Source organism: Telopea speciosissima, chromosome 5 (genome assembly GCF_018873765.1).
Source record: "Telopea speciosissima isolate NSW1024214 ecotype Mountain lineage chromosome 5, Tspe_v1, whole genome shotgun sequence".
Classification (NCBI taxonomy): Eukaryota; Viridiplantae; Streptophyta; class Magnoliopsida; order Proteales; family Proteaceae; genus Telopea; species Telopea speciosissima.
In genome coordinates this window covers 9,108,693-9,120,700 of record NC_057920.1, presented here as the reverse complement: position 1 = coordinate 9,120,700, position 12,008 = coordinate 9,108,693, and the positions used below count along the sequence as shown (strand labels likewise).

The following is a 12,008-nucleotide window of genomic DNA, read 5'->3' as shown; positions in this document are numbered from 1 at the left end:
TTACCCCCTCCCTCCTCCTCCTCGTTGCCACCCCACCAGGCACCAGCCATGTTTCACCCACATGGCCCCACTTGCCTCTACCCCCCTTCTTCTTCTTCCTCCTACCCCTTGCAATCCTCTACCCCATCACGAATGTATTCTTCTTTACGGATCGTCCCGCAGAGATAATAGTGTCTTCCAAAGAAAGTGCTGCCTTCTCCATGTTTGATTAAAGGTTCATGTAATTGCTTAGATTTCTTTTGTTTACGCTCGGATCGCAAAGCTTTGCAACATTTCAATTAAGTTCATGTATGCGTCAATTTGTGCCGACAGAAAAATATTTTTCTTTCTCGGTCTCTTAATCTAGTTATTATTTTGACATTCCAGCAGTAATGGCATCCGAACTTGTGCTTGGCATCAGAAAATTCCAAGAACTTCGAAGAAACAAGGAGGTCGTGGCAGTAGTGATAGCAAGCGCAGCTGACAGAACAGGGCTACTTCGGGGACCGCCTTCTCCACTTTTTCTTCTTCTTCGAGACCATTGCCCTCACCCACCCTTCAAACCAATTAACCTACCACCATGCCAACCTCCACTACCCAAAGCCCTGACCCCAGCCCATCCGCATGCCAGTGCCCAAGCCTTTGCTCCCGCGGCCCCATCAGCACACTCCTCCCCACGACTCCATCAGAGATCGATTCCTCTACCCCATTCCCAACACCTCCCACCCAATCCCATCCATCCCCACCTCTGAAAGCTTCCTTGGTCGCTACTGCAATAGAAGAGAGACAGTGAGAGATAGATAAGATGTGAAAAGGGTAGAGGATTGTAGGGGGTAGGAAGAAGAAGAAGGGGGGGGGGGGGTAGAGGCGAGTGGGGTCGTGGGGGGGTGTGTGGGCACGAGACATGGTTGGTGGGGTGGCAACGAGGAGAAGTGGAGGAGGAGGAAGAGAAGAGGGGTAAAACTGTAAAAAGTTATCCTTAGATGAGCAATGGGAACTGTTTTGGCTAGTTTTGTAAATTTAAACTCAAAACAGTTTAGTTTTGTTATTTAAAACAAGGAGTGCTGTTCTCTGTGCCGCAGCGTAGGTTACGCCCAGGCATATGGGGTTGGGGGCAATGACCACCCTGCCCCCTGCACAGGCTGCCCATGTGCTTGGGCGCAGCCTGTTGCGGCACAAAGAACATTCTCCCTTAAAACAATTAGTGGTTAGTTTTGTAAACATAAACCTAATAGTGGTTAATCAAGTAATTTTTCCTAAATTGTAATTCTCGAATAGGCACGTGGCACACCACCCTGTGTGCGGTAGGCAAGCGGGCAGCACCAATTGGAGCATCATACATGAGGGATAAAGGGTCATTTCAAAGGGGGAAGAGAGAGATAGACACCGTGGCCGTTACCGTGGGATACACAGGCAGTGTGCCAACCTTTTTCCCTTGGGGACCCACCCTAAAAAATCTTAAAAATTTTCCGACAGGTAACTGGACCGTGACGTCACAACGCGTGAGATTAGTGTTTTCAAACGGTCCCGATGAGGCGATAATCGATTGTATCGCTTTCCCGCCAAAAGCATTTGGCGCCAGATCTCCACCATTTAAGCGTACATAACCTTGCGTTTACAATGTCTTACAGTCTCACTCCACGTCTCCACTGCTAGTCTATCTTTCCCTGTGTCCGATCCTTGACGGCGGAGCGTTGAATCTCAGGTGAGTTCATCTTTGTTAATTCATTCGGTAAAAATTTGGAAGATTTTTGTCGATATCCTTCATCGATGATTTTAAGCGTCGTGGGATGAGAATCTCTATACTTTTATTTCTCCTTCTATTGCTGCTGATTCATTCAAGTAGAACTCGTTTTGTAGATGTTAAAAATTTTCACCTTTCCTCCTTCAAATCACTGCGATTAGTTCCATTGCGCCTTTTTTTTTTTTTTTTTTTTTAAACTTTTAAGATTTAATTAATGAATCACAAGTTGCAGTGTTTAGGGTTTTATTTGGTCTATTAATGCTCCGCTAGGTTTTATCATTTGTTACTGGAGATTAACATGGTTTCCAGTTCTAGTTATTGTGGAGTTAGGGTTTCTATAAACGAATTATACCATCTTGTGTTTCTTACACTGTTTCGTCTTAAATGGAAATGTAGCAATTATGTATGCTAATGCTATTTCTTTCTAACACAGTTTGGAGGAAAATGCATTAATTTGATCAAGGATTCAGGTCGTGTTTATCCACAGAAGGTATCACTAAGTGCAAGTGTTTGAGCAGCCGTGAGCTTGTTGATATTGTACTTAACTAGAGATGATTTTTTTTTTTTTGGGTGAATAAAATTACATTAAAGAAAAGAATAATACATCAGTCTTGATGACAAGACTAGGGAAAAATCCCAAATGAAAGAAGCAAAAATCTCCTAAAGATGAAACATCAAAATCAGGGGGAGGGAAGAAACAAATGAAGCGATAACTCCAACTAGAAGTAATAACAAATTAAGTTTCCCATTCCTTGGAGCTAAGGTAGTATGGGGCAAATCTTAAGCGATAACTCCGTCTAGAAGTATAGACAACATGGCCGTCAGAATCATTATATTTGTAGGGCGTTTCGAAGATGCCTTAGGGTCATCCAAAAGGCAAGCTGAAGAAGGAGACTTACAATCATGAATGCAAAGGAATTTCATGAGGGTTCACTCCAGAATGGGGGAAAGGGGCGTCATATAGTCACCCTCACACGATTTCTAAGCTCACATTAGAATAGACCTTAGAAGTAGAAGGCTTCTTATTTTTCTTCTTCCTCTTGGCAGAGGGCCGAATAGGATTTTTGTCAGCTTCCTCATCTCTTTCAATAAAAGTAAGATTCCTTGATCATCTTGATTATCTTGATTTTGAAGAGATGGCATCTCTTCCCCAATGGAGAACCTTGATTTAATTGAGAGTTATGTACATTGGCTACATCTGAGCTGTTACTAGGCATAGAATTTAAAACATGATCATTCTTCACTAGAGTGATCCTTGATTTTCTCCCTCATAAAATCTCCACTAGAGTCATCACCTTCCACAATTGCTGCCCCTATATGATGACCCAATTCCATATCATTAATGGTTGAAAATATACAAAGATTACTCTCCTATAAATCAGCTTCCTTATCCTCATCAACTGCCCCTTCTATATACATGCGAGCTGGTTCTATGCAATCCCCCAACAATCTTTCTTCCTTATCCATATCCTCATCAACTTCCTCAATTAAATCCAGTGAAATTGGAAGGACATCTTCCTCCAAAACAGCAAATTTAGATTTCAAAATTTGAATTTGAAATTGATGTTGCACCAAACCTCAACCTTCTCTATTGCATATGAAGTAGGTATACCAGAAAATTTTAGACTCAGAAGTGGGTTATTCTCTGCTTATTGATCTAGGAGTTTCAGATTTTTTTTGGGTGTTATGTCTTTGTTCATCCATTTGTTTCATCTGAAGATATTTGTCCTGATAAGTTTTCTGTTTGTTTGAATAGATTTAATTATATATTTGTTACTCTTGTTTGGTTTTTGGTTTACTCCGTTAGTAAATGGATCTAAAAGTTATAGTGCTTTTGCAACCATTGGTGTGAATAAAAGAAAGAAAAGGGTATTTTATGCTCCACATTGGATTAGAATCTCTCCCTTGTCTTCTCTCCCTCGTTGACATTTTATTACACAATTATTATTTTATATCAAGGTCACTAATGCTCTTGTGGTTTCTTTTATTCTGCTTCACTGAACTTGGCATGAGGTACACAAGGTGTTCCTCCCCCCCACCCCTTGATGAGTTGTCTTTCTTTTGTTTTTTTAGAACTTGTATGAGTTCATTAATGAGTTTCCAACACTGGGAACTTAGATGTTTCACCCACAAAACTGCCTCATATTTTATTTTAGACACGTTTTCCTTTGTCTACCATGGCCAATGAATTATTTTGTTTTGAAGGTGGTTGGAAATTGACATTTTTGTTTTACAAATTAAGCTCTTGAGTGCCATTATTTTATTTTCTTGTTCAAATATAGTATTATGAATCAGATTCTTATCATGTAAAATCACTTTATGTTGTAGGTCCAACTATTTTGTCAAATGTGACGAGTTTTTCTCTATTATTTTCTCCACAAGAAGACAGAGAGAGTATATTGTAACTTTAACCAATGGAATTGAGGAACTTAAGCCATGTGTATTTTATTGGGGCAATTAAGAGGGGTATGGTGGAGAAAATCATTAATGTAGATTCTCATGGAAGACGGGCCCTGAGGTTCAAAACAATAGAGGCTATATATGAATCTGAAGATGCCAAAAATCTAGGTTCCTGCACAACATTTCAGCAGCAAGAAGGGAGGTTGATGGGTTCACCATTTGGTTGTGGTGGGGTCAAGATTGACAGGCCAGTTCTTCTCATGGGTGGCAGAAAAATCAAAATTAACCCCGGACTTTGTCATTTAGACAAGGATGCTTGTGATGACATGGATGACCTTAGCTTTAATGAAATGACACTAAAACAACTTAAGGAGAGATGCAAAACAAAGAAGCGGAAACTTCCAAAATCTGTTGACCTGAAAAAAGGTCCATGCAGTCATCTGAGTGAAGATTATGCTAAATTGCAATTGAAGGAAGATGATTCTGATCTGGAGGAAAATCTCAGCAGCTGGAAATTAAAGCTGTCAAAAAAACTGAAGGCCAAACGGAAGTGCATCAGGAAAGAAGTGCATTCACCTTGTAAATCTGCTGATTCAGTTTCAGTATATGAACAAATACCTAGTACCCCTCAAAATTCACCTCAAAGTACTGTGGATCTAACTGGACCCATTAAAGCTGAGATTGAGATTTCAGGACCTGAGTTTTCAGAGTGCCCTAATTTGGATGGTTTTACCTTTGGTGCTACTCTCAATTCCCACTCTACAGTTGATATCAGTGCAAACGTATCTGATGAAGTGGCAGGGTTATGTAAGAGAAGTGAGTTGGCCATTGGAGAATCAACTTTTCTTACTACAGAGGGTCCAAGTTGTGTTGTTACAGAAGTTTCAATTGAACGTTTGGATCATGACAATTCTCTCTCTCTTCCTGCAAGTGCCGCAGTGGGGGAAGTAATGGAGGACAGTTTTTCAGAGGTGACTGGTAAAGAAACTCTTTCTTTCCCCATTTCTGAACTTGATACAAATGTTAGCATTATTCAGTCAACTCCTGACATAAGCCCTATGGAGGTGCCATTGATCACCAATGAGCCAGATTCTGAGACATGTGGAAGCTGTGAAAGCTATTCATTTATGCAGGGGACATCATGTGAAATAGATAGCAGCTGTGTGATTCATATGCCTCATAAGTTGAATGATGATGGCTTTAGCTGCACAAAACCTAACTATGATGGTGGATATATTTCAAATGTGGAAATGGGAGATAGCAGCATGGAGGATACCGTTCCTGACCCTGAAACCATAAGAAACTCTGACATTCTTTACATGTCATTTCAGAAGTCGTATCAGGGCTTGAATTCTCCTAGTGATTTTAGTTCTATTAGTTGTAGTTCACCTACAATTGAGGATAAGCAGAAGAACTCATCTTTGTCAGTAAAGGGACTGATGTCTACTAGCATGGAAACGGAAAGTGATGGTGGCATCAAGGAGGATAACCTTCCTGATCCTGAAACCAGTGTTAGTTCTATTGGTTGTAGTTCACCTACAATTGAGGAGAAGCAGAAGAACTCATCTTTGTCAGTAGAGGGACTGATGTGTACTGGCATGGAAATGGAAAGCGATGGTGGCATCAAGGAGGATAACCTTCCTGATCCTGAAACCAGAGTTAGTTCTATTGGTTGTAGTTCACCTACAATTGAGGAGAAGCAGAAGAACTCATCTTTTTCAGTAGAGGGATTGAGGTGTACTGGCATGGAAACGCAAAGCGATGATGGGATCAAGGATGATAACCTTCCTGATCCTGAAACCAGTGTTAGTTCTATTGGGTGTAGTTCACCTACAATTGAGGAGAAGCAGAAGAACTCATCTTTGTCAGTAGAGGGACTGATGTCTACTGGCATGGAAATGGAAAGCGATGGTGGCATCAAGGAGGATAACCTTCCTGATCCTCAAACCAGTGTTATGAACAGCACTGACATCCTCTACATCTCGTCTCAGAGTTGCCATACATGCTTGAATCCTCGTAGCAGTTCAGAGGATTTTAATTCTGCAACTGACGAGAAACACTCATTTCCCACAGAAGAGGAATCAATGTCTAATATTGCTGGGGTTAGAGACTGCTCTGTGAGTTCTGATCAATCTGAAATTACTGCAAGTTGTACGGCCATGGAAGTGATTGAGAATTTCTGTGATTTGAAGCTGGAGTGCCCTCCAAAAAGGCTCCTTTCAAACAGAAAGGTGTGGACATTATTCTGCTTAACTTCAAATTTGCTTATTTTTGTGTTCTATGGAAGTGGTTTATGACATGTTTTTTCAGGCCATTTCTCCGACTTCCCAGGAAAAGCTTCGTCAAGCTGTGGATGCTGGCTGCTTAAATGAAAACATAGGTCTTTCCAGTAAGTTCTGAAATCTTCAGATTTTTGTATTCTTTGTAAGCTAGTATACCCCCCGGGGGGTGAGCGAGTGCACATTACTTTGTCTAGACCATTTGAATGGCTTCACCTCTAGGATATACCATAACTTAAAAATGTATCATCTAGCTTTCTGAACCATCCATGAAAGGGAGACAAATAGAATGGATGGTGGAAATAATAGAAATTGTCCAACTTGTTTACTATGTGACCTTCACCATCTGAAAGTATTGCTCCATCTGTTTATAGCTAGGCAAATGTGCAGCATTTTCTCACTGTTTCTGATTGATTTTTTCATCAACAGAGTGTAGGGAGAAACTTTGCTTTGGGAAACAGTCTAAGATTAGGGCTTCTTTGACAGCATCTGATCTTAAGGAAGTTGAAGTCAATGTAATCCCTCAGAGGATCATCTTGAAACTGAAGAATGAAAAGAGTAGACCTAACTTGTTGCTTCCTAAAGGAATTCTCAAGTCTCCAAATGTTTCTTGTGCAATGCCACACGCTGCAGCTGAAAGCACCTCTGCCAACCCTTTTGCAGAGAGTGCTATGGCATTCTCTCAGCGCCAGATGCGTGACATCGAGTGTCTTGCAACGAAGCTTGTGAAGGAGTTGAAGTGCATGAAGGATATCGTAGAAGAAAATCTGCACTCTGAAGTCTATCCATCTAAATCTTTGAAATATACTGTGGATGAGGTATGCCAACATGAATAGCTTATAGTTTAGAATGTCCTTTGTTACCTACATTGTGGTCGACAGAAAATAAAATGCAAAATAAAGGGCCTAAAGTATCTATATTTTGTATTTGCTCTAACTTTTAAACTATAATATCTAGTAGTCATGTTCTACTTTTGTAGTGGTTATAATGTTATTTGATTAGTACATCTGAACTTGTTTATCTGTTGGCTTGTTCTGGTGTTAACAACAGGGGCTGACGTTAACAAGGGACCAAGTGCTCCCCTGAAAATCTTGGTTTTAGGGTATATTTTGTATGATATAAGTGTGTCAAGAATCAATTATCTTGTTCCCCTACCCCCCACACTAAATTTATATTTATGCTTATAGGTAAACAAATGTATTATAATGCAATATTGATATTATAATGTTCGTTTATGTGTTTACAAAGGCAGTTTGGTAGCCCTTGATCATCCAACGCTGCTGGTCTTATAACTGTCCTCTAAAATTCTCCTTTTGATTTTTAAAGGAATACGTCGATCACACAACACTCCGGACCCACCCCTCCACTTCATCTACCCTATTCTAATTTTTTGTGCAACATATTCTATTTTTCTCCTTTATTTATGATTGACCCTAGGTACCTAAAATTTTTATTTTGTGGTATCTCGCTATCATCAATATTCACCACCTCATTTTCAGTCCTATTGTTACTAAAGTTACACACCGTATACTCTGTTTTTGTTCTACTTTAAAACCTTGTGATTCCAAGGTTGACTTCCAATTCCAACTTTGTATATGTCCGTGCTTTTGTTTCATCAACTAAAGCAATATCATTAGCAAAAATCATACACATATGGGCTTAAAGCGGGTCCTTGACGTAATCCAATTGTAGTTGGGAATTCTCTATCCTCCTCCTCCCCCCCCCCCCCCCACACACACACACAATTCTTACCGTAGTCACTACACAATTATACAAATCTTTAACTATGTTCACACATTTACTCGAAACACTTTTCTTCTCTAACACTTGCCAAATTAACTCTCTAGGGACTCTATCGTAAGATTTTTCTAAGTCAATAGAGAACATATGGAGATCCTTCTTACATTCTCTAAAATTTTCTTTTTTAGTCACCTAAGAAACTAAATAGCTTATGTGGTTGATCTTCCTAGTATAAAACCAATTTGGCTATCTGAAGTAGTAGTTTTTTTTTTTTGGGGGGGGGGGGGGTCTTAAGCGGGTTTCAATTATTCTGTCCCATAATTTCATAGTATGGCTCATAGTAATTATAGCTTTGAATAGCACCTTTATATATCAATATTTTCATGATTGAAAACTGTTGATTGACTACTTATCAAAAAAAAAAAAAGGGGGGGGGGAACTTGTTGACTAACCAATATATCATAAGATCAAACATTTCGGTTTCTGTATCTATTAAGAGATTTAAACTTGAAGGCCTTTAGTATTGCGTACCAATGCACTTCAAGTCTAGCATCATTTCTTGTGTTAGAACTTCAACGTTTGTGCTTTGTTTATTAAATATTAGAGCATATCCTTTGTTAACTTATTAGATTGTTGATTGGGCTTTCGGATCTTTATCTGTTGGTTGCAATAGTTTGATATCTAGTGGAATGTTTAATAAATGCTAGCCTGACATTCGTCAGGAAAAGTACTTGATCATCAGATAATTTGCACCAAAAAAATCTTATTTGCCTTTTCCAATCCTTATTTCTTGGGTTTCCAATGTGGGTTCAGATTGTCACGCTAGCAAAATCCTTTTTAAAACAATGCCTATTTTGTGGAAAGTAGGGGTGATAGAGATGGTAGCAATGTTGGAGCTTGGGATTTTCACTATAGTATTTTTTATGCAGTTGCATTAGACATTGATCCCGTATGGAGGCCTTTGAGTAAGCTTGGGAGGCCCATAAAGTGCTGGTGGCAATCCAATGGGCTGAAATTGATCATTGGGTAGTTATATTATAGGTTGGGCCTTTTATTCTTTTGAGCTTCATTGTAATGGGCCTAATTTATAAGCCCATAAAGTGGGGATAAAGTTAGTACACGGGATTAGTAGTGAAGTATTTTAGGGTTAAATTAGGATACTTAATAGTTTGAAAGAGTTCTGTTTTGAATTTATTTACTTTATTGAGTGTCATTAGAGTGATTAAGAGTCTTTTTATGAGTCAACCTAGAAATTTTAGGTCTTTATATATGTAATATACCCCTCATCAATTAAGGATGATTTGAGTAAAGTATATGATTTTTTAGGAGTTTTGATGCTGTAGAGCATGCATATGGGATTGGTATCCCAAATTTGATTTCTTCTTTCACACGTTTTCTCTCATCTTCCTCCCAATAAGATTGATCTCATCTCTTTTCCCTCCCTTTCCATCTGATTTCGTCCCTTAACAATGCAATTTCTTCCTTTATTTCAGATTTGATCACAAATTTGATCATTGGGCCTGCTTGCTTCTGAGACCCATAATCTGGATTTTTAGATTGCATCAATCTTTGTTCCAATTGGTAGTGTCCCCCTCACCCCCCAGCCCCCCAAAAAAACCCTAAAAAAGGAAAATTGTGCCTCTTCTCCTGGTTAACAAGATAACTTGGATGGCTGAAGTCTCTAATTTCTAACTGGCATTCTATTCTATTCTTTCTTAATTATCAGTTAGATTTTAAGGGAGATGTTTCCTTGATGATGTCGAGATAAGCTTGTCTACATGCCCTCCCTTTTTTAGCTAAGTGAAGGGCTGAACTCAGTAAACCAACTGTCTAATGGGTAGTATAACCCATGGGTTGCCACCTGTCAAATTTGGGGTCCCTTCTCAACCATAAGGCCTATTGCCTACCATCTTTAAGCTTCAAAATTTTAAATTTCTGCATCACAAACCCTTGCAGCCAAAGGTGAAATTTCAACCAATTTTCAAAGTTTTAAATCTCCATGCAGGAAATTTGCTTGAGACTAACCAGATAGATAGATGGTAATGTAGTCGTGCCCATGAAATCTCAGGGCCAACTAAGTTACCTCATGGTAGATATCTAGGTCCGTCAAGATATGGATTGTAAAAGGCATGTTCTCTCTGCTTATTTATTTATCTTTTAAAATTTGGTTATTAATAGGACATTGTTATTTGACAGTTACCTAGTACCTCTTCATTCACAAGGATCTTCTGAAGAATGTCATCTGCTTCTGAGTTTGATGTGCAGATCTTGCTCAATTTTAGGGAGAATACAGAATATTTCTCTCTCATGTCTGTCTTTTTAGCGGTTAATATTAATAAGTTCTAGAACTAACCTGCCAAGCGGCCCACATAGATCAGATATATATCCATCTGTCCACATTTGAAAACAGGTTACTTATGTTCATGCATAATTCCTTGCATATTCTATGCAGGTTTGTTTTTTTTTTTTTGGAGGGGGGGGGGGGGGGGGAGGGGGAGTGGTGTGTGGAGAGAGTTGGCTAATTTATTTTCCATAATGTTCTTTGTCTGTGACAGATGAGAGTGGCTGTTGACAAGGCTGGAGAAGTTGAAGAGACCACAAGAAAGTGGCTTTCCATGATGGCAAGAGACTGCAGCCGTTTCTGTAGAATTATGGTTTGTTCTTTTCTTCTTACTCCTTGTTAAAGATGCTAGCTTATATGATGCTTTACCATGTGGAAAGATCTCTACTTTGACAACCCCCCTTTTTTTTCTTGGGTAATTTTATGGCCAACACAAATAGGCCTTTAGATTTGCCTTGAGAAACATGGTATCTTATATTGAACTTCTGTTCAGGAACGACATTGCAAGAAATTTCAAAGAAAACTGTATCCTTTTGAGTTCTGGCTTTTTTTTTTTTTTTGGGGGGGGGGGGGTGGCAGTGGTTGGGCTGGAACTTGGAGGGAGATAGTGATGTGATAAACTCATGGAGTCCTTTCACCTTATCTGTCATGTGTGAACAATCATGGACATCCTAAGGCCTATCTATAATGTACTTAACCAGTCAATTTTAGTTGAAATTTGAATTTTGTTTCTCTTCTAATGATCTCAGAGATCGACTGGAAACAAGGGTGCTGCTGCTCCAACATCTAGTTGTGGAGTTTACAAGGACAGGAAGAAGATAGTCTTTGCAGATGAAGCTGGTCGGCCTCTCTGTCACGTCAAGGTTTTTGAAGATCAAGTGGCTTCTCTTTGTGGCTCTGACTGAAAATGAGAAATGCCTAGCCAACTGAAAAAAAAAAAAAACAGAAGAGTTCATCCCAGTGCATGAGGTTCCTGCTACTGCAGTGTCTGGGAGGGGCAAATGTACATAGCCTTACCCCTGCTGCGCGGAGAGGCTGTTTCCATGTTCCGAAACCCGCAACCTGATGGTTGCATTAGTGCAACTTAACTGTTGTGCCAAGGCTCGCCCCCTTTCATGCTCAAACAGATGGAGCCCCAGAAGATCATTTTTTGTAGTTATGATAAGCCTAAGAGCTCTAAAAGCTTATTTTCAGGTCTCTGTTGATTTTCTCAGGCATCATTTCCTACATTGTTATTTCATATTGATTTTATTTATTTTGATTTGATTGGCTTGTTATGTAACATTTGAAGCAGCTTGATAAAGGAGTATTTAGGCTTGTAGCTTATGGAGGAGGGTCTAGATTATGTTTTCTGTCTTGATTCTCGAGTATATGGATCTATATGACAACAAAGAGAAGGAAAATGAGAACAGAAAGTTTGTAGCATTAAAGAAAGTATACATGGACATGGATTTGTAGGAAATAAAACTAGGGAAGGAGAGGCCAAATGGTACTGAGGATCAACTAGGGTGGTTGATTGAGCATG

The 12,008-nt window shown here is 39.4% G+C and overlaps 1 protein-coding gene across 1 annotated transcript; it reads left to right on the top strand.

Moving 5' to 3' along the window:
* Positions 1 to 1,623: 1,623 nt before the first annotated feature.
* Positions 1,624 to 11,411, top strand: LOC122662674. The gene is made up of 7 exons (XM_043858373.1): positions 1,624 to 1,684; positions 4,052 to 5,630; positions 6,072 to 6,354; positions 6,434 to 6,512; positions 6,832 to 7,220; positions 10,698 to 10,796; positions 11,233 to 11,411. Exons 2-7 carry the CDS (start codon positions 4,138 to 4,140, stop codon positions 11,386 to 11,388), a joined length of 2,499 nt encoding a protein of 832 aa, XP_043714308.1. The 5' UTR covers positions 1,624 to 1,684; positions 4,052 to 4,137; the 3' UTR covers positions 11,389 to 11,411.
* Positions 11,412 to 12,008: the final 597 nt, after the last annotated feature.